This window comes from Dromiciops gliroides, chromosome 1, assembly GCF_019393635.1.
Source record: "Dromiciops gliroides isolate mDroGli1 chromosome 1, mDroGli1.pri, whole genome shotgun sequence".
Lineage (NCBI taxonomy): Eukaryota > Metazoa > Chordata > Mammalia > Microbiotheria > Microbiotheriidae > Dromiciops > Dromiciops gliroides.
In genome coordinates, this window is record NC_057861.1 from 531,154,094 (window position 1) to 531,177,401 (window position 23,308).

The 23,308-nt window shown below is 36.2% G+C and overlaps 1 protein-coding gene across 1 annotated transcript in view; it reads right to left on the minus strand.

The window, feature by feature from the left end:
- The window catches only part of SDK1 (sidekick cell adhesion molecule 1), a 1,142,665-nt gene that overhangs the window by 710,083 nt on the left and 409,274 nt on the right, over nt 1–23,308 (minus strand). Inside the window, 2 exon segments of the mRNA XM_043999243.1 lie at nt 1,977–2,124; nt 7,579–7,685. Of these exon segments, the coding sequence (XP_043855178.1) occupies nt 1,977–2,124; nt 7,579–7,685 (255 nt within the window).

A 23,308-nucleotide genomic window follows, 5' to 3' on the forward strand; every position in this document is an offset into this window, starting at 1 on the left:
TGACCAACTAGATATCAGGACAGACATACCTAAGAAGTAAGGGGAGATAAAATTCTAAAGCAGAAAAGTCCACTAGGCATGGCTACTACCTGACCTGAGCTAGGAGACAGAGATAACCCTAAAGGTCAGGACCATTATTTAAAAAAAAAAAAATCTCCCTTGACTCTCAGGTATATAACAAGCATCCAGTGTTTTCCCACTCCACCCCAAAAAGGAACTTTCCCTTTTCAGGTGGACACCCCATCTATCCTCTATAAAAGATTTTGCCTTCCCTCTATTCTGGGAGGAGAATATTTATTTCTAAGCTCTCCTCCCCTTGAGGCGAATCAACTTCTCTCTCAGGTAACCTACCCTAAGTGCTGAATAATAATAAAAAAAAAAAAACATTTCAATTCTAATTAGACTGTGTGTGGGAATGTATTGAGGAATACCTAAGGACCCCCACCTTTTCCCTATGACACTAAGCAACTTAAATGTAATAAAGAAAAAAAAGGCTACCATTTACTCAAATATCTCCTAAAAAATTAGTTACAGTAGCATTTCCAAACACTACCATTACACACTTGCGATTGCTTGCATTTTTTAAAGGCTAAAACTAGAAACATTCTTCTCAACAGGCTCAGAAATATGCTAGTTGTCAGAAGCAACCAGTCTGAGGTGGGAAGCATTATGCTTTGGTACAGAAAACTACTGGATGAGTGATATAGAGTGTTAGTGTATAATACACAGGGGTAGCTAAGTGGCGCAGTGGATAGAGCACTGGCTCTGGAGTCAGGAGTACCAGAGTTCAAATCCAGCCTCAGACACTTAACACTTACTAGCTGTGTGACGCTGGGCAAGTCACTTAACCCCAATTGCCTCACTTAAAAACAAAACAAAACAAACAAACAAACAAACAAAAGTGTATAATATACAAGTGGAGGGGTAGAAGGATAGGTGTATATGGTCCCTACATTGGCTTTCAAAATTATACTTGAGGCCTATTCAAAAGAACGTCATACATATGAAAAGAGAGAGTAGGGGAAAGAGCTTTTTCCATTATGAATTTCATCTGAGTGGAACCTCCCAATGACACAGATATTAAACTTTTAGCTTGAGTTTATATCGTTTCATGATTCTTTCAGAAATGTTGATCTCTGAGCACTATCTTTAAACAAGACTACGTTGGGCAACTAGGTGGCACAGTGGATAAAGCACCGGCCCTGGATTCAGGAGGACCTGAGTTCAAATCCTACCTCAGACACTTGACAAACTTGCTAGCTGTTTGACCCTGGGCAAGTCACTTAACCCTCATTGCCCCGCAAAAATAAACAACAAAAACAAAAACATTTTTTAAAAAAAGACTACAAAATATCTATATATGAAGTACATGCTCAACCTTCTTTTTAGTCCTACATGAAGAAACCTTATTTGGCATTAGTCAAATATCCTGGTTGGAGATGGGAAGGAAGGAAGAGAGCAGAGGAAGCAAGAACACCTTGAAATAATGCTTAACTAATCACAAAGCAAGTATTTAGCAATGAATGGATGAACCACTAATTAGACCAAAGGAAACAAAGCTGTCAGTGTAGGATAAAAGGATAAAGAGAAATAAGGTAATTACTCTTTTATTGTTAGAAAAAGTCCTATAAAACATAGCTCAATTTTTAAAAATGTCACTTATAAGTGAATGCAAGAACTCATTAAAGTGGTAGTTAGAGCTAAAGACAAGTGGGGGTGAAGACTCAGTTTTTCAAGAGTATAACATAAAAAAGCAAGAAAGGGAACAAGTGGGCATTCTGCTGTAGAGTAGACATTACAGTTACAAGAATTATTTTTCTTAAATTTTTTGGAGAGTTTCAGAGACAGTCAAAAGTAGCTATTTATCTGAAATTGAGTTAGAACTTAATTAGCATACTTATAAGGTAAACCATGGTATCAAACATAATTAGCTATATTTCACATCTTTTATTTATTTCAATTTTAAATCAACTTACATTCTGCTGCTTGGAATAATCTTGTGCCCATCTCTAAACCAAGTCACCTGTGGTCTGGGATAGCTTATGATGTGAGGCAAGTTTAGAACTGCGGCATGTCCTTGAAATACAGCTTTTCTCTGGTCTGCATCTATGAAATTTCCCATATCTGCAGAAAAAAATTACACCTTTAGAATTCAGAAATTTTTAAGTGGTGAGAGAAGAAAATAATTATATTTTATGGCAAAATCATTGGCAATTATGCAATAAAACTGGCAAGTACTGATAATTAATGCAGATTTCAGTTGTGAAGTGAAGCATGAGGCAAAGCCAAGTGTCTCCAATGCATTCAAAAATACTAATCAGCAGAACTGCATGGTCTTTGTCTTAAAAGAATGATAAAATGAAATATTTTCAAGGCATAAACACATCATTGATGACATTCAAATGAATATGGGAAATATTTTTGCCTCAAGTCAAAGATACCAGAGAGACTTTTAAACTTAAAACTACAGAATATCTTTACACATTTTCTCTTTTTTATTTATATAAGTTGCTGGCCTCCAAATCTTTAAAGTTATTCTTCCTCTTCCTCTTGCCCATTCTATTCAATTTTTCCTTTTCCTTTTTGATGTGATAGATAGAATGCTAGACTTAAAATCAGGAAAACCTGCATTTAAACCCTGCTTCAACACTTATTAGTTATATTTCCTGGGCAATCCACTCAACCTTTATGAACTTTAGCTCTTCTATAAAATAAGGATATAAGCATCCTTATCAGGTGTTCTTAAAATCAAATTTGTATGTATATGTATATATATATATAAAAATTTGATATATATGTATACATATGTATATATATGCATACACAAATATATACACATATAATTTATCAATTATATATAACTGATTATATAAGAGATTTTTATATAATATATATTTATATGTGTCTATGTATAGTGCTTTACAAACTAAATACTTAATGTGAGCTACTATTATTATTATCATTACTATTTGAATAAATTGCTCTTAAGTAAGGAAGTCATCCTCTTTTCTTTTCTTTTTTTTTTTTTTTTTTTGCGGAGCAATGGGGGTTAAGTGACTTGCCCAGGGTCACACAGCTAGTAAGTGTCAAGTGTCTGAGGTTGGATTTGAACTCAGGTACTCCTGAATCCAGGACTGGTGCTTTATCCATTGCGCCACCTAGCTGCCCCTGGAAGTCATCCTATTTTCATGCCAAATATTGGTGGAGGGATAAGACAACTTTCAGACTGAAGTATGTTGCTTCAATGTAGTCATAATTTCAAAGGATACTGTTGTAGTCAGACCACATCTAGAGTACTGAGCTTGAGGTTTGGGGACCACAAAAGAAAGACAAACTGGAGAATATTCTTTTTTTTTTTTTTTGGTGGGGCAATTGGGGTTAAGTGACTTGCTCAGGGTCACACAGCTAGTAAGTGTTAAGTGTCTGAGGCCACATTTGAACTCAGGTCCTCCTGAATCCAGAGAATATTCTGAGGGAAAAGATCATAATAGTGATGGGACATGAAACCACATCATATTCTATTTGATCTAATTCATTCCCATAAATAGTTATTAAGTGACTACTAGATACAATGGATACAAGGTATTGTGCTCTTGGGTGGGAACACAAAGATAAAACCCCCAAATCTCTGCCCTCAAGTAGCTTGTATTCTACTAAACTAGACTCCAGGCATTATCTCAGGCTGTCCCCCAAGCCTGGAATGCTGTCTCTCCTCATCTTTATTTCTTGTTTTCCCAGGCTTCCTTCAAGACTCAACTAAAACTCTACCTTCTAAAAGAAGACTTTCCCAAGCCCTTTTAATTCTAGTGCTTTCTCTCAATTACTTATTTTCTGTTTAGCATGTATATAATTTGTTTGTACATACCTACTTGCATGTTGTCTTACCCATCAGACTGTGAGCTCCTAGAGGGTAAGGATGGGTTTTTGACACCAGTATCCCCATTGCTTAGCATAGGGCATAGCACATAGTAGGCAGTAAATAAATGCTCATTGACTGAGTAACTATTTTAAATTCAAATCATATGAAGTATCTCTTGAACAAGCTTGGACAAGAGAAGACTTAGGGAGGGGATTAAAGCTGACTTGTTTTGACTATACTGAAAGACCAGAATTAGAAGTAATGGGTACAAGTTTCAGAGAAGCTGATTTCCACTGGAGGTAAAAAACAATCATTAAAGAAATCCAAAAATGGAATGGGCTTCCTTGGAAAGTGATGACTTCCCCTTCACTAGAGATTCCAAACAAAGGCTTGATGGCCAAGTGATAGATTATTAATTGTACATCTATTTTATTGGACCCCTATTTTATTCTAATCTGTATTAATCAGTTTGATATGATTCCACAGGGGTGGTGATTTTAAGTTCTGCATTTTAAGCCCCAGAACTGTGAACTACAGATTATAAATTCACTTACATAATAACAGAAACTAACAGAGGACCTCCACCTTTGTTTTTTCCTCATTATGGTGACCAAACTCAGCATGGTAGAGGTGACTCAATTATGTGGAAAGTCCCCCAGCTATTTTTGTTGCCCCTTGATCCCTTGTCATTCCTCTATTGTCCAACATACGGTGATGACCATGAGCACACAGCCAACGAGTGACCCTAATTGCCGAACTGCGGCCTGCCCTTCTACCAGTCCATAGGTGTGCTTATCACCTTGTCAGGACTTCCTGAAAGGTCAAGATAAGTCTGTTAAGGTCTGCTCACTAAACCACTTATCAAACAATTGTATTTTATATTTTGTATAGAGCCTCCTACAGAGTCCAGGGCAAGGTCTATTTTTGGTCTGCTTCTCTTGTATTGTCCAGGTATCATCAAGCACTAGAAAACTAAGGCCCTGGAGGAAATGGGCACCTCAGACCATGAGGGATATCTGAGGTGCATTTTGTTAGAAGGGGCCAGGGACCCTTTAGGAAAATTCCATTGGCTCAGAGCTCTGCCTCAGTGTCTTTCTTTCTCTCAGATTGGATAATTTTGAAAATCATCATAACCACTTGTAACTCTAGAACATTCTTGACATCAGATATGAATGGTACAAGCTAGTCTCAGAGGTGCCTCCTTGAACTAATATTCTGTGCATAATCTTCTTTCTAATTCCTTTAAAAAATCTTCTAGAACTTTCTTAAATATTTCTCTTTTGGGTATTGCCTCCTTTTGTCTTTACCCTCTCCTAAGTACTATAACCATAATTAGCAATAATTATATGCTGTTCTGATCTACTACTTTGTCGGGGGAGAGAAATAATAGGGTCACAGAAGAAATACCCAGAACTAGGAGAATATAATGCATTAATTTCTTCATTTATTTATGACATTTTAAGGTATTTTTTCACTTTGATAATTCAAAGTTTAGTTATGCTGTATGATATTGTATATAAATATATATACCTATAACATATACATTTTAGAATTAGGCAACAAATGTCAATTAGCTACAGGGTTTTTAATTTTTTAAAAAATTACCTATGATGAGAAACTTTAAAAAAAGATACAATATTTTTAAAAAGTTATTTATTTGTATATAATATTTACCACAGTGCTTTACATATAGTAGGCACTTAATCAATACTTGTTGAATTGAAATGAATTGAGGAAAAAGCCCTATCAAATGTTTATCTCAAACTACAGTGAAATCTGGAAGTAAAGGCAGAGACTGGGAGATGAAGAATCAAATGAAAATATAATGACTAGAGATCAAAGAGTAAAAAGTGATATAAATAATTAAGCAAGGGAAAGACCAAAGCATAATTTTATAAAAGATTTCATACATACTAATGAATTTTTAGTCAGTTAACTTGTTCAGATGTGTTTTGGGGTATTGAACTGCTTTTTTGTTTATAATTACATTTTTCAATTACTTAACTGCTCATTAACAACAGTTGAGTGACTCAAATAACCTTCATAATTTGGAAAATTTTAAGCCTTTTTTTGTTGTTATAAAATTAGACAACGCTTTTGAATCAACACCTGATCCAGTGATTTGTAATCATAGTAAGTCGTTGGTTTTTTTTCCCTTTACAAGACATATTTTGGGGGGGGGGAGTGGAGAGGAAAAGAATTGAGAAATGGGAAGGAATAGGATTTATTTCACATTAATCACAATGAATCACACACCTCAGACCTAGAGTCCAAATATCTGATGATAACATCCCTGATTAGAATACAAGTCTATGTTATAAGGTACTTTATAATTCAAGCATTCAAGAAAGTTTCATAATGATTTTTATTTTATTTTCTTGCATTTTGATGGTAATTTTTATTATAATAATTATAGCAAACATTTATATTGCACTTATTATGTTCCAGGCACTTTGTTAAGTGCTTTACATATGTTATTCCATTAGATCCTCACAACAAATGCTGCAAGGTAGGTGCTATTATTGCCACCATCATACAGATGAGGAAACTGAGGCAAATAGAAATAATAAATTAATTATCAAAACAAGTAAAAGAAAACAGTCTATTTTAGACAATTTCTACACATATTATTAGGAAAAGTGTTTTAAATTTTTTGCATAGTATGATATTCTTTATCCTATTCCAACTAAAAATAAACCCCCATGTATTCTGATTCCTGATATAGCCCTTCCTCAGGAAATTAATTTTTTTTTCCAAATGGATTTGCCTACTAAATAATTAGCTGAGTTTCTGCTACATTGATACTATTCACACCAGGACATGTAATAGCCATGGTTTTATAGGACCATAGGTTTACAGTTGGAAGAAACCTCATAGATTGTCTTCTCAAAATCTTTTGTCATGGAGAGGAGGAAAATAAGACCCAAAAGGTGTTCAATGATTTGCCCAGGGTCACAGTAGCAGAGCCATATCCTTAACTCTGGAGTTGGTATTTTTCTTAATATGCAACAAGGCTCATAACCTTGTAACATCAAAGCTCCAAATATTACTTAGGGATCATCAATTCCAAAACCTTAAATAAATAAACAAATAAACTGAGACCCAAAGAAGGGAAGAAGCTTGTCCAAGCCATACACTGAGAAAAGATAATCTCCTGATGTTCAGGATCTTCTTATACGTTCAAGATCAAGTAACTAAAGATTCAATCTAGTGCAATGCTTACAAATTGGTGTTATTCTATCAAAATACATTTAAATTATTTCTAGATGTTTTTTCTTTGAAGAGAAAGTTAAGAAAGAATATCTAGTAATATGAGAATGAAGGTATCTTATCAATACCATACACTAACCAACTAAATTGACCACTGGCTGAAATGATTCGTCTAAAGGACTTCTACTTATATGTTTATTTTAAAGTCTAAAAAAAAAAAAAGTAATTGGGGCAGCTAGGTGGCGCAGTGGATAGAGCACCGGCCCTGCAGTCAGGAGTACCTGAGTTCAAATCTGGCCTCAGACACTTAACACTTACTAGCTGTGTGACCCTGAGCAAGTCACTTAACCCCAATTGCCTCACTAAATAAAAAAATAAACAAAAAATAAAGGAATTGATATCAATGATGAAAATATTAGTTTATAAAATTAATAAAAATGTGTTTGATTTGTTGGTGACAGTCCATTTATGTCAGTTAACATTTGTGGACCTTTTAAATGTACACATACATGCAACTTGAACTTCAGATTTTCTTTGCAAGAGGGCTCCCATCCTGTTGCGTACCACACATCGGTAAAACCCAGCATCAGTCCTCTCTAAAGATGGAATAATGTACCTATGGAATACACAAAAGAACAGTTAATATCTAGCAGAGTGATGACACAGAAAGTATTCAATAAGTATTTTCTTGTTGACATACTGTTTAACCGATATCTATAGTTGGAAAAGAATTCCCAACTGAGAGTCTGTGACAATCCAGGGTAGGTTTAATTATTTACTTGGACACCAGTAAATTTACAAAAAAAATTCTCAAAATAGTTTAAAAAATTTACAAGCAAGTTAAGAAAAAAAATGACAAAACATAAACCACAAAAAGTCATTAGAGATATTATGAAATGAATAAATTTTGTACTCCAACATTACTGTATGTCACAATCACAAGTCTGTCTGCATAACACAAAAAGGATTGGAACTTAGGGGAGATATATTGAGCCAGACAAATGCATAATTTGGGGGGGCACCCTGATACAATACTGACTTTCTAGATGTGAACCTGTAATCAAAACAATTATTTTATAGCCTGGGTGACCTCTATTATTCCCATGAAGTTGCCATTTCCTTGACTATATTTGCCTAATCATACTTACAAGCTGGTTCTCTCTTAAGCGGGATACAACCAGAGTGGCAAATAGCACTTTCAGTGTATGGGATAAACAATACAAAATGGTGGCCAATGCAAGCAGCACTAACCTCATTTTGAAATTAGTGATATGATGGGGAGAAGGGATCCTAGTACTCATGCCAATGAAGGAGAACTGAATATGCTTCTCTATGATGAGCAAGATAAAAGGCCCTAAGAAAATGGAAACCTCTGAAGAAGGCTCCATGATACCATGAGGACAATGCTAGGAAGGCTGCAGCCAAGCAAAGAGCAAGATGAACCAGGAGCTAACAAAGCAAATTTTTTGTACCCCTTAAATTTTGGTGCCTTCAAGCTTTTTCCTCTTTGCTCCATCCAAGTAATAGTTGTGGGTACTACAGGATGTTTGGCTTTTGAATAGCCTTCCTGTGTCGAGATAAGTGAGATTCAGTTGCCATGCTAAACCTTATCCAGAACACAGACTCCAAAGCCTCATCTGAAGCTGCCTCTGACTGACCAATACAATGAGACATATACGCTACTTTATTTTTTAAAAAATTTAGATTCTTTATTTAGAATTTTATTTTCCCAAATTACATGTAAAAACAAATTTTGACATCAATTTTTATAAACTTTGTGTTCCAAATTCTCTTTCTCCATCCCTCCCCAAACCCCACCGCCAAAAAACTCAAGCAATTCAATATAAATTATACATGAGTAGTCATGCAAAACATTTCCACATTAGCCAGGTTGTGAAAGAAAACAGACAGAAACAAAACTCAAGATAAAGGAACTAACAAAAAATTATGCTTCAATCTGTATTCAGATACCATCAGTTCTTTCTCTGTAGATGGACTGTATTTTTCATAAGTCCTTCAGAGTTCTCTTGGATCATTGTATTACTGAAAATAACCAAGTCATTCATAGCAGATTATCTTACAATATTGCTATTATTTTGTATATAGTACATTACACTCTGCATCAGCACATGTAGGTCTTTCCAGGCTTTTCTGATAGCATCCTGCTCATCATTTTTTTTTTATAGTAAACTACATTTATAAAGAACTTTAAAGACCGATTTCCTTACAGTAACCTCATGAAATTGATTATTGAAACAGTAATAGATAACATTTATATAGTACCTTATACATGACAAAGAATTTTATTCACAATAGCACAGCAAAACAAGTACTATACATTTTGTGATCATCATCAATCAATACTCATGAATCAATGCTTATCAATAAATCTTCATCTTCATCTAATCATCATAAATCCATCAATGAATCCAGGAATAAATCCATCAATCAATCATTCAATCATTCCATCAATCAGTGTTGTCATCATCATCATCATCATCATTTACTTTGCTCTTGCCTCTGCTTCAAAAACTTTTTCAGTTACTTTTGCTATTTCCCTCCATCCTATTCCGGCCCCATGTATTTTCTATCATCTTTCGCACTATCCCACCTCAAAAGTGTTTTTCTTCTGACTAACCCCTACCCCAACCCGCCCTTCCTTCTTTCACCCCTCTGCCCTTATCCCCTTCCCCTCCTACTTTCCTGCAGAGTTAGATAGATTACTTTATGCTATTGAGTGTATATGTTATTCCCTCTTTGAACCAATTCTGATGAGAGAAAGGCTCACTCACTCCCCTCTACCTCCCCCATCTTCCCTTCCACTCCATAAGCTTTTTCTTAATTCTTTTCTGAGATACTTTACTCCATTCCACCTCTCCTTTTCACTTTCTCCAAGTGCATTCCTCTCTCACTCCTTAAGTTTAGTTTTTTAAAGATATCTTAATTTCATATTCAACTCACACATGTACCCTATATCTAAATATACTCCATCCACATACCCTAATAATGAGAAAGTTCTTATGTTAGAAGTATCATCTTCCTATGTAGGAACATAATCAGTTTAACCTTTTAATATCCTTCATGATTTCTTTTTCCTCTTTACCATTTTATGCTTCTCTAGGGTCTTCTATTTGAAAGTCAAATCTTCTATTCAGCTCAGGTCTTTTCATCATGAATGCCTGAAAGTCCTCTTTTTCATTGAAGTACCATTTTCCCAAATGAAAGATTATACTCAGTTTTGCTGGGTAGGTGATGGCTGGTTGTAAACTGAATAATTCCTTTGCCCTCCAGAATATCAAATTCCATGCCCTCTGATCCTTTAATGTAGAAGCTGCCAGATCTTGTGTTATCCTGATTGTGGCTCCATAGTATTTGAATTGTTTCTTTCCGGCTGCTTGCAATATTTTCTCTTTGACCTGGGAGCTCTGGAATTTGGCTATAATATTCTTGGAGATGTTCATTTTGAGATCTCTTTCAGGAGGAAAGAATCTGTGTATTCTTTCAATTTCTATTTTACCTTCTGCTTCTAGAATATCAGGGCAATTTTCCCTGATAATTTCTTGGAAGATGATGTCTAAGCTCTTTTTTTTGATCATGGCTTTCAGGTAGTCCAATAATTTTCAAATTATCTCTCCTGGATCTATTTTCCAGGGCAGCTGTTTTTCCAAGGAGATTTTTCACATTGCCCTCTATTTTTTCATTCTTTTGGATTTGCTTTATTGTGTCTTGATTTCTCATAAAGTCATTAGCTTCCATTTATTCAATTCTAATTCTTAAGCAATTATTTCTTCAGACATGTTTTCCATTTGGCTTTTCAACCTGTTGACTTTTTTTCATGTCTTTCCTGCATCACTCTCATCTCTTTCCATTTTGGCCTGAGACCAATTCATATTTTTCTTGGAAGCTTTGAATGTAGGAGCTTTGACTTTATTATCTTCTTCTGAGGGTGTATTTTGATCTTCCTTTTCACCAAAGATATTTTCTAGTTTCCGCATTTTTTTCTGTCTGCTCATTTTGCTATCCTATTTCTTGATTTTTAACTCCTTCTTAAAGTGGTGCACTGCTTCTAGGGCACACTGTCCCAAGCTTCAGGGGGTACCAGGTGGTACAATTTAAGGAGAGGTGTGTTCTATACTCCCCTGGGCATGTGCTCTGCTCTGTAAGTAACCACTGGCCTGCTTACTCTTTAACCCGGGAACAGAATTCTGTTTCACTGTGGTTGCAAGTTCTGGTGTGCCTGCGTCCCTCCCACCTTGGCCTCCATTCAAGACAGACTGCTTCCTGGTTCTCCGCACAGGCTACACAACTGAATTCCACCTCAGTGCCAACAGAGACCCCTGTAATCTCCCCCTGGCCAACCAGTTGACCCCCTCACTGGTTCGTGATCAGAGTTCCAGAAACATGCTACTTTCAAGGAAGCAAATTATCAGTTTAGGTATCCCTTGAAATCAGCAGTTCTGATGTCAAAAAGCACTGCAAATACCCACAGATTTTTTTTCAGTGGGGACTCTTTTTAGTCTCCTGCAAGTTACTAATGGCACCAAAATTTTGACCCAAGGGGGATTCCCCATGGGTAGCTTACATGGAATCCTGTATATCAGGTCAGGGTGCCGGCTGGGCCAACAACTATTTCATCAAAAATAACCCTTATTAGACACTGTGAATAGGTTTCCAGAAGAGTTCAAATGCACTAGTATTATTTACCAATCCCCTCTTGATATGAGATTGCTACTGATAGATTTGCCAGATTCAGCAAGAGGAAAATGTCCATGACATGATTTCTTGAACTTTTTCCAAATGCTAAATAAGGTCTTGGAATGGAGTAGTTCTTTTTTGGTGTATCAGTTGAAGAAATTTGGCCACACCTATTGATAATGAATTTATCTACTTTCAGCACTTTCCCAGCCCACCTGCCAGGGGCAGGTTATATGACAGGAGGAGCCAATACAGCTTAGAGGATATCATGTTTGCTGCCATTATGGGTAAAGTTAATGCCACACTCTATTTTATTACCCCCATATTGACTAATTCTTTGTTGTTTTTCAGTCAAGTCTGATTCTTCATGATCCTATTTGGGGTTTTCTTGGAAAAGATACTGGAATGATTTACCACTTTCTTCTCAGCTCATTACAGATGAGGAAACTGAGGGAAGCAGGGTTAAATGAATTGCCCAGTCATGCATCTAGTGTCTGAGCCCAGAATGAACTCAGATTTTTTTGGACTCCGGGCCTGGTGCTCAATCCACTGCACTACCTAGCTGCCTCCATTGACTACTCCACCTATTTCCAGATGTTGACAGTGAATTATCAGGCATCCCATCATTGCAAAGATGGGAGAGCAATTGTTCTCCAAATAATTTGCTAAACCAAAAACCACAGAAAAAAATATACCAGCTATAGAGTAAACCTAAAGCTCCATCCATAAGGCAAGAAACCCATAAAAGCTTTAAAAACCTCATAAAACAACATCAGGCAAAAATTTGCATTCAGCATGCCCACCCCACAACCCATAGCAAGCACAGCTAGTTTAGCCTATCTTGAAGTAGTGACCTTTTCCAATTCATCTCCAAGAGTGTCACAGCCTAAAGGATTCCCACAAATGTACTCCACAAAAAGCTGCATACTCAGATCTTATCCAGCCATGTGAAGGAAAGGGCGAGGGAACGATTGGGGAAGAAGTAGAAAATGCACAGAGGTATCTATGAGAAAGAAAGCTTCAACAAACAAGGGGAAAAGGGAAGAGAAATGTAGTGAGGGTCATGCTCTCACTCTAAAATTTATTCTAGACCAAGAATTGAGGCTGGCCCCTTGTCACTCCCAGTCTGGGAAAGCTGCAGACACTCAACCTAGTTGGCATGGGGAAAGGCTACTGTATAATAGAGGAATGAGGTGTGGCCTGAAAGTAAGAAGCTATTAGGAACACTAGCAAAGAGCAGAAAGACCAAAAGTACAATGGATAAAACCTGAATTCAAACCTAGATCCTAAACAGATAACCAACAGAGAATTTATAAACTGAAGGAAAAATTAGTAATATTTTAAAGGGGGGTCAGAAAACAATGAAAAACAATCATATAATGAAGGGGTATGAACCAAAAATCTTTAGTGAAACTGAACATTGGGAGGATGATTCAAGGATCATGGAACAATAGCAAGAAACTCCAGAATGGTTCAAATAAGGGGGAATTTTTCTTTTTCTTTTTTTTTTGGGGGGGGCGTATGGGGATTAAGTGACTGGTCCAGGTTCACCCAGCTAGTGTAAAGTATATGACACATTTGAACTCAGGTCCTCCTGAATCCAGAACTGGTGCTTTATCCACCGTGCCACCTAACTGCCCCAGTGGGAATTTTTAAAAATATGATTTTAGGAACTTAATTTTAATTTTAGTTTTTTTCTGTCTCTATAACTCCAGTGCCTAGCATGTTGCTAGGCATACAGTAGATACTTGAAAATTTCTTATTAATTGGTAAGTAATAAATTATATAAATAATAAATTATATTATAAACTATAGTTCTTAAGTATCTAAAAAATTCACAAAATGTTTCTGTGGTGAAGGTATCATATTCCAGATATTTAAGGAAATGATTCAAATGTATAAAACTATGAACTATTGCTGGGAAACTAGAAAGCAGTTTGGCAGAAACTAGATATGGACCACGACAGTACACCATTGACCAAGATAAGGTTAAAATATGTACATGACCTAGATGTAAAATGAATATCATAAGTAAATTAGAAAAGCATGAAACATATTGCCTATAAGATTTATGGATAGGAGAATATATGAAAAATAAGGGATAGAAAACATTGCTAGATAATTTAAATTATATTCAATTAAAAGGGTTTCAAAAAATAAACCCAATGTAGCCAAGATTAGAAGGAAAGCAGAAAATTGGGAGAAAATTTTTATAGACAGTTTCTCAGATAAAGGCATTATATTTCAAATATATAAAAATTGACTCAAATTAATAAGAATATGAGTTATTCTCAAATTGACAAATGGTCAAAGCATGTGAACAGGCAATTTTTGGAAGAAGACACCAAGGCTATATATAGTCATATGAAAACATGAAATCATTATTGATTAGAAAACTATAAATTAAAACAACTTTAGGGTATCAGATCAGCTAAAATGATAGAAGAAGGAAATGATAAACGTTTGATGGGATATAAGAAAATTGAGGCACTAAAACACTCTTTGGTGTTTTGGCTCCAACCATTTTGGAGAGCAATTTGGAATCATGCCCAAGGAGTTGTAAAACTTTATATACCCTTTGACCCAGAAATACCACTATTAGGTCTGTTTCCCAAGGTGATCAGCGAAAAAGGAAAAGAACCTCTATGTTGTAAAATATTCATAGCAGCTCTCTTTGTGGTGGCAAAGAAATAGAAAGTGAGGGGATGTACATCAGTTGAGGAATGCCTGAATAAACAGTAGTAGGTGATTGTGATGGAATACTACTGTGCTATAAGGAATGACAAACAAGTAGAAATTAGAAAAATATGGAATGACTTGCATGAAATAATGCAGAATGAAAGGAAGAGAACCAAAAGAACATTGTATATGGTGACAGCAATATTGTTCAAAGAGTAACCATGAATGACTAAGCTATTTTGAATAATATGAATATTCAAATAAACCACAAAGGAATTAAGAAGAGAAATGATATCCACCTCCAGAAGAAGAACTGATATATAGAAGTATGTATTGTATGGTACTACATATATATCTGTAATAAATGTTGGCCTTCTCTAATGTGGGATTGGAAGAGAAGGAAAAAGACAATTTGGAATTAAAAATGGAACTCTCCCCTCCCCCCAAAAAGAAAACAAAAAAATATGTACCATTCTCCAATCAATAGTAAAAGGAGATGAACAGTTTTCAAAGAAGTCCAAGCTCTTGATAATCATAAAAAAAATTAAACCATTAATCAATAGGGAAAGGTAAATCAAAGCAATTTTAAAGTTCTACTTCAAATCCATCATTCTGGCAAAGACAACAAAAAAGGAAAATGGCAAATGCAGGAGGAGCTGTGGTGAAAACAGTCACACTAGTGCATTGTTGGTAGAACTGTGAACTGGTTCAGTCATTCTGGAAAGCAATTTGGAATTGTGTCCATAAGATTAACAGACCAAGCATACCCTTTGGTCTAGTTAGTGATATCATTACTAGGTTTATAGCACAAAGATATCAAAGAGGAGGAAAAGATTTACGTAGATTAAAATATTTATAGTAGCTCTTTTCATAGTAGCCAAAAATTTTGGAAACAAAGGGGTCATCCTATTAGGGAATAGCTAAATCAATGGCATGATATAAATGTACTGGAATATTATTATGCCATAAGAAATTATGAAATGTACAATGTCAGAGGAAAATGGGAAGTGAGCAGAAATGAAAGAATTTATGCAATGATGTCAACAAAATGAACAAAAACAATTCGGAAAAATTTTAGAACTCTAATCAATGAAATGGCAAGTCATTAGTCTAAAAGACTGAAGATGAAACATGTCACTCCCTTCCTGTCAGAGAGGCTGAAAGGCAGAGATATACATTTTTATGATACAGCTGCATTCTTTTACTAAACTATGTAATATATGTATTAAAACATTTCTTTTTCGTTATTGTATTTTTTAAAATTTGCTCAGTTGGAGGTACTCATAATGAGAGATAAATAAATAATTCTTACATGAAAAATAAAAATAATAAACTATTTAAGAATTGTAAATACTATATTATAGGAATTAATATGAGAAATCTGTCTAGAACTATGGAGTATAAATATCCAGTATTTAATAATTATATCTACAGATAAAACTCCACTAAAAGTATAAAACATGTCATGATTAAATTTCATAATTTCAATAAGAAAAAAATAGATTTGACTAGCAGACAAAAGAAAGATATTCAGGTATGAAGGAAGAGAAATTCTAACAATTTGTCACTAGTTCACTGTCACAAGAAATTGAGAAAGGAAATGCAAACAAATATTTCAAAAAGCAAAAGTACTCCATAAGCAACCAAAAATATGTATCATGCAAAGCTTTGCTTAAAATTCAAGGGGAAAAGTTAAACTTTAAACAAAAAAGAACAACTCATCAATCAGTAATAATTTATTAAGTGATCATTAAGTGGCCAAATGTCCCTGCCAATAATCTAGAGGCAAGCATAATACTAAACTTAAAAACTCTCCAAAAAATAAAATTATGAGAAAGGTAAATAACTACAGTTATTTTTAAACAAGACTTCATAATAAAATAGATATATCATGTTCATGTCCTATTTTTCGAAAGAAAACATAAATAAGGCAGGGGGAATAAAAGAACAAAATAAGATTAAGTACAGGGAACACCCTGTGAGCCCTAAGGTGCTATTTAAGAGGAACTTAAAGAATCAGGAATAGGAAAGGAAAAAGACAAATAAATACATAAGGGCCTAAATCCCATGATTCTCTATAAGGGAATCATTGTTAACAACTTACTAGGTTGTGTGAATGGGAGGACAGAAGATAAGAGACAAAGGAGAGATGGAGATGTATCCCCATCCAGCCCACATGTGAGTAGAGAAGGAATTGTAATTTCTTTATGTTCTCAACAATAAATCCCCTTCATGGGGCATTTTCTGGTCTTCCTTGTTGTTACTACTTTCTCTTTTGGGTCACTTTGCATATACTTGGCATTTTGGTTTTTTGTCCTTTTAGTCATGTCTGACCATTCGTGACCCAATTTGGAGTTTTCTTGTCAAGTACTGGAGTGGTTTGCCATTTCCTTCTCCAGCTCATTTTACAAATGAGGAACTGAGACAAGCAGGGTTAAGTGACTTGCCCAGGGTCACACAGCTAGTAAGTGTTTGAGGCCAGATTTGAACTCAGAAAAATGAGTCTTCGTGACACTAGGTCTGGTGCTCTATTCCACCTAGCTTCCCATATACTTAGCATATATCTTGATTAAGGTGGGGACCGGTTGAGTAAAATTAATCTAATTATCCTACTCCACCTAAAATCAGTGAGATTGATTCTATACCTTCCATACTTTTATCAGGTGAGAATACACCTCAACCATTCCCATAAATAAAGCCTGCACACTTCCCTAGATGCTACTGCCAATCTGTTTTGATTGGCAAAGAAGCATAGTCATATCCTCTGGGGTCTGTATTAGACCATGTGGACTCTAAGATTCCATTGTGAGATGTACCAAGAGAAATTTACTGGCAAACCCTGAAGAACCAATGGAGGAAGAGGAAAGGCTGTAACTTCTCTGAGCTCCCTACACAATAATACCAAAAACCTCCAAATAATTCCATAAGACAATTCCTGGAGCAGCAGAACCCACACAAGGATAGTGTGAGATTATTTTCCAGCCAAAGATAGCTTAGAAGGTTGGCAGGAAAGATCTGTTGTAACAGGGTGGGAGTGGAGCCCAGCCCCATGGTCACGCTGACAAAGATCCAGCCCCAGGCTAGCCATGCCAGAGAAAGAGACCCCAGAGCCTCTGAATTGGCTGCAGTGGCTGCTTCTTCTGGAACTAAGCTCACAGTCTGGTGAGAGAGATGAGTGGTTAGCCAGGGGAAGATTACAGGGGTCTCTGATGGCCCTGAGGTGGAACTCAGTTGTTTTTCCCATGCTGAGAACCAGGAAGCAGTCTAGAGTGGAAGGCCCAGGTTGGGTAGGGGCACAGACTCATGCAGAGCTTAAAACCACAGTGAAAAAGGTTTTTGTTTCTGGGTTAAAGAGCAAGTAGATCTGGGGTTATTTATAAACCAGAGCACAGGCCAAGCAAGTGGGGAACATGTCTCTCCTTAAATTGTACCACCTGGGACCCCCTGAAGCTTGGGACAATGTGCACTGGAAGCAGTGCACCACTTTAAGAAGGAGTTAAAAATAAAGAAATAGGATAGCAAAATGAGCAGACAAAAAAAGATCCAGACACTAGAACGTTTCTTTGGTAAAAACGAAGATCAAGATACACCCTCAGAAGAAGATAACAAAGTCAAAGCTTCCAAGAAAAATATGAATTGGTCTCAGGCCAAAGAGGTGTTCAAAAATGACTTTGAAGATAAAGTAAGAGAGGTAGAGGAAAGAATGGAAAGAGAAATGAGAGTGATGCAGGAAAGACATGAAAAAAAGTCAACAGTTTGAAAAGCCAAATGGAAAACATATCTGAAGAAAATAATTGCTTAAGAATTAGAATTGAACAAATGGAAGCTAATGACTTTATGAGAAATCAAGACACAATAAAGCAAATCCAAAAGAATGAAAAAATAGAGGGCAATGTGAAAAATCTCCTTGGAAAAACAGCTGCCCTGGAAAATAGATCCAGGAGAGATAATTTAAAAATTATTGGACTACCTGAAAGCCATGATCAAAAAAAGAGCTTAGACATCATCTTCCAAGAAATTATCAGGGAAAAATTGCCCTGATATTCTAAATTTTTTTTTAATTTAAATTTTTATATTTTTAGTGAGGCAATTGGGTTTAAGTGACTTGCCCAGGGTCACACAGCTAGTAAGTATTAAGTGTCTGAGGCCGGATTTGAACTCAGGTCCTCCTGAATCCAGGGCCAGCACTTTATCCACTGCGCCATCTAGCTGCCCCTGCCCTGATATTCTAGAAGCAGAAGGTAAAATAGAAATTGAAAGAATGCACAGATTCTTTCCTCCTGAAAGAGATCCCAAAATGAACATCTCCAAGAATATTATAGCCAAATTCCAGAGCTCCCAAGTCAAAGAGAAAATATTGCAAGCAGCCAGAAAGAAACAATTCAAGTACTATGGAGCCACAGTCAGGATAACACAAGAGTTGGCAGCTTCTACATTAATGGTTCAGAGGGCATGGAATTTGATATTCCAGAGGGCAAAGGAATTATTCATTTTACAACAAGCCATCACCTTCTCAGCAAAACTGAGTATAATCTTTCATTTGGGAAAATGGTACTTCAATGAAAAAGAGGACTTTCAGGCATTCATGATGAAAAGACCTGAACTGTACAGAAAATTTGACTTTCAAATAGAAGACCCTAGAGAAGCATAAAAAAGTAAACAGGAAAAAGAAATCATGAGGGATGTTAAATGGTTAAACTGTTTACATTCCTACACGGGGAGATGATACTTCTAACTCATAAGAACTTTCTCAGTATTAGGGCAGCTGAAAGAAATAAATTTAGACAGATGGCACAGGTGGGAATTGATTATGACGGGATGATATCTATAAATATATTTTTTAAATTTATCAGTTTTGTGTTGTTTCCTTGGGGTTTTTATGCAGGGCAGTCAGGGTGGAGTGGTATGCCCAGGATCAAGCAGCTGGTGAGTTTCTTTTGTCTGAGGCCAGATTTGGGCTCATGTTCTCCTGGGTCCAGGGCGAGTGCTTTGTCCACTTTGTCACCTAGTTGCCCCACAATGACATCTTTAAAATAAAATTAAGGAGTGAGAGTATTGCACTGGGAGAAAGGGAAATGGAGAGGTGGAATGGAGTAAAGTATCTTACAAAAAAGAAGCAAAAAAAAAGCTTATGGAGTATAGGAGAAGATGGAGGAGGTGAGGGGTGGTGAGTGAGCCTTACTCTCATCAGAATTGACTGAGAGGGAATAACATACACACTCAAGTGGGCAGTATATTTTTCCCTGTGTGAATGTGGGAGGGGAAGGGGATAAGAGAGGAGGGGTGAAGGAAGGGAGGGCAGATTAGGGGAGGGGCAATCAGAAGCAAAACACTTTTGAAGAAGGGTAGGGTAAAAGAAAATAGAAAATAGAGTAAATACCATGGGAAGGGAATAGGATGTAGGGCAACACAGCAATAGTAAGTGGGGAAAAATCTGAAGCAGAGGCAAGAGCAATGTAAGGTGAAGATGATGAGGATGAAGATGGTACTTACTTTGCTGGGCTATTGTGAAGACAATTCTTTGTCAGGTATAAGGTATTATATAAATATTAGTTATTATTGTTGAAACAAACAACCTCATGGGTGTTTTGTAAGGAAATCTCCCTTTAAAGTACTATATAAATGTAGTTTACTATATAAAAAAAGATGAGCAGGATGCTATCAGAAAAACCTGGAAAGACCTACATGAGCTGATGCAAAGTGAAATGTACTATATACAAAATAACAGCAATATTTTAAGATGATCCGCTGTGAATGACTTGGTTATTTTCAGTAATGCAATGATCAAAGACAACTCTGAAGAACTTATGAAAAATATAATCTATCTACAGAGAAAGAACTGATTGTATCTGAATACAGATTGAAGCATAATTTTCCAAGACTCTATTATCATGAAGCTGATAGAAAGAATGAGACCCCAGAGAGCAGGTAGCTTGGGGACTGTGTCCAGCTGCACTGAACCAGAGAGAGGACATTCTGATCTTGGGGATAGTCAATGATAATAGTAAAGGGGAAGTCAGTTCACCTTAACCTCAATCTTAATCTACCTGTATCCACAGCAACAATTCTTTATAGAAACCAGTGAATCACCATGAGAGCTATCCTCTCACTTCTTCTCTATGTCTAGACCCCATACAAATTTCTCCTGAAAGTGAACAAATGCAAAAAAGTAGTATGCAATTGAGTACAAGGAACTGCTTTTTGTCAAAGCTGCATTTGAGGTACAAAGATACCAAGGTGAAAAGACATGTTATCTCATTACAGGCCATATTAACCCCTTTACAAGTCAATTAGTGCCAGATCCACTGGGCATTACTTTTCAGTAATATTAATTTCATTATCAACAATATTCATTACTATTGCATTTGAAGGGTATATACATTGTTACAAAAACATAAATTGGGGCATATAATGGATCATTTATCATGAAAGGCCATAAACTAAAGATTATACAATTTCTGGTAACTAAATCAGAAAATAATTAGATTCAATTTACCACTATCAGGGATGGGACAACATTACTTGTGCCCAGTTGTCATTGAGTCAATTAGGCTTGATTACACTATCCAGTTCAAGGATGCTGGTGTAAGGTACCCTATGCCTTCTCTCGTATCTGTAGATCTTTCTGACAAATGTTAAAAATTAAGAGTTCCATCACATTGTAGACAGTTATGTGTTAGTAACACATCATGGATGCCCACAGGCACAACAGCTATAACAGTGGCAGGGTTGTGAGGGTGCATCATTGAGAGACTCTGTTATATTTAGGTACTAGGAAGAAGGAATGTCTGGAAAGTGTGAATTAGTGACTTCTGATATTGATCCCTAGTTTCAGCCTTGTGTATGTGAATACATGAAGAGTTATGGAATAAGAAGGGAATGAGGCCACATGTTAGTAGAGCTTGGCATATTTAGCTGAGCTGAGACTTCAAACCAGGAAAGTATTGATCAATACACTACCAAATCAATGCCAAAGGCCAAGATTTTCATAGGCAGATTTGATATCAGAAATAGCAAGTTCTGAGTCCCTAAAGTCACTGAAAAGAGGAAACTCAGGAAGAAGTCACTGGACTCAGACTGGAAAGTATTTAAGATAATTGTGAGTTCTAAGTCCAAAGCAGTAAGGCTTAATATGCAATTTTCTATCTCTGCTATAACAGGCCATGGCAGCCTATTAGAGACTATACATATATGACAAGTCAAATAACATGTGGGCCCCAGTTTTTTCATCTGTCAAATGAGCAGCTGTATTAGATGATACCTAATATCTCCTCCAGTTCATATCTATGATTTTATGACACTCTTACCATGCAATCTCTATGGGCTTCAGATGGGATATATGCAATCACGTCAATAAAATGCTTAATGCCAAGAAGCAAATGAAGTAGCCAGGAAGTTTTCAGAATGCTGGCCAATTCTCCTCTATCCCTAGGTGGCAGTCATGTTAGATTTCATCAGAGACCTTCCAATATATCTGGGATTCAATGTTGTCTTTGTGGTGGTACACATCCTATCAAAGATGGTTCACCTTTCTTTCCAATACTGGGCCAACTACTATGGTGAGATTGCCTACTCATTCTTGAATGAAGTCTTCTATTTTCCTGATTGTTTTCTTTTTCACATCCCTGCCTATCAAAATCTTCATTTACTTCACAGTTCTTAATTGTACTACTAATGGGCATTCAGGTAAAGATTTATCTTTCCATAAGATACCATCTATAGGTTCATGAATATGCAGAACTTATAACCCAAATCCTAGAATAGTATTTCATGTACTGTCTTCTCTTTTAACTATTATGGGAGCATTTCTGTATCTACTTCAAAATTTTGTTATAACTTGGTCCCCTTGGTCTTGCAGAATGGAATATTTTGTATGAACAAGAATTTCTACTGAAACTTTGGAGAAACAGGTTGAACTAGACAAACACTTAGCAACTTGGTACTCCCTACACTTTTCTACCTGATGTGGTAGTGATTTTCTAACCTGTATCTCTGCTCTGCTATCATTCATCACAGTACCTTCAGGTATTCAGAGTCAACTTTTGCCTTATATTGCCAGGGCTTAGGCCTCTACTGTTGCCTTCTACCTTTCTTTGCCTCTTCCTCCCACCCAACCCCCAAATCCCCAGAACAAAGATCATTTTGCTTGCTTGCATTTGTTTCTCCAGTGCTTAGTCTATGTTAAGTACTTAACAAATGATCTGTTCAGTTATCCATCCATCTTCCATCCATCCAAAAAGCTTTAAAAAACCCCAAAAAGTTGAATTCAAAATTGAGGAGATGCCCATCAATTGGGGAATGGCTGAACAAATTGTGGGATGAGATTATGATGGAATGCTATTGTGCTATAAGAAATGATGAGCAGGATGCTATCAGAAAAACTTGGAAAGACTTACATGAGCTGGTGCAAAGTGAAATGTACTGTATACCAAATAACAGGAACATTGTAAGATGATCTGCTATGAATAACTTAGTTTTTTAGTTTTTTGTTTTTGTTTTTGTTTGTTTTTTTCTTTGGTGAGGCAATTGGGGTTAAGTGACTTGCCAGGGTCACACAGCTATAAGTGTCAAGTATCTGAGGTCAGATTTGAACTCAGGTCCTCCTGAATCCAGGACCTGTGCTCTATCCACTGCACCACCTAGCTGTCCCATAACTTAGTTATTTTCAGCAATACAATGATACAAGACAACTCTCAAAGATTTATGAAAAATGCAATCCACCTACAGAGAAAGAACTCATAGTATCTGAATACAGATTGAAGAATAATTTTTTAGTTCCTTTTCCTGAAGTTTTAAAAAATCTGTTCTCTTTCACAACTTGATGAATGTGGAAATGTTTTGCATGACGACACATGTATAACTTAT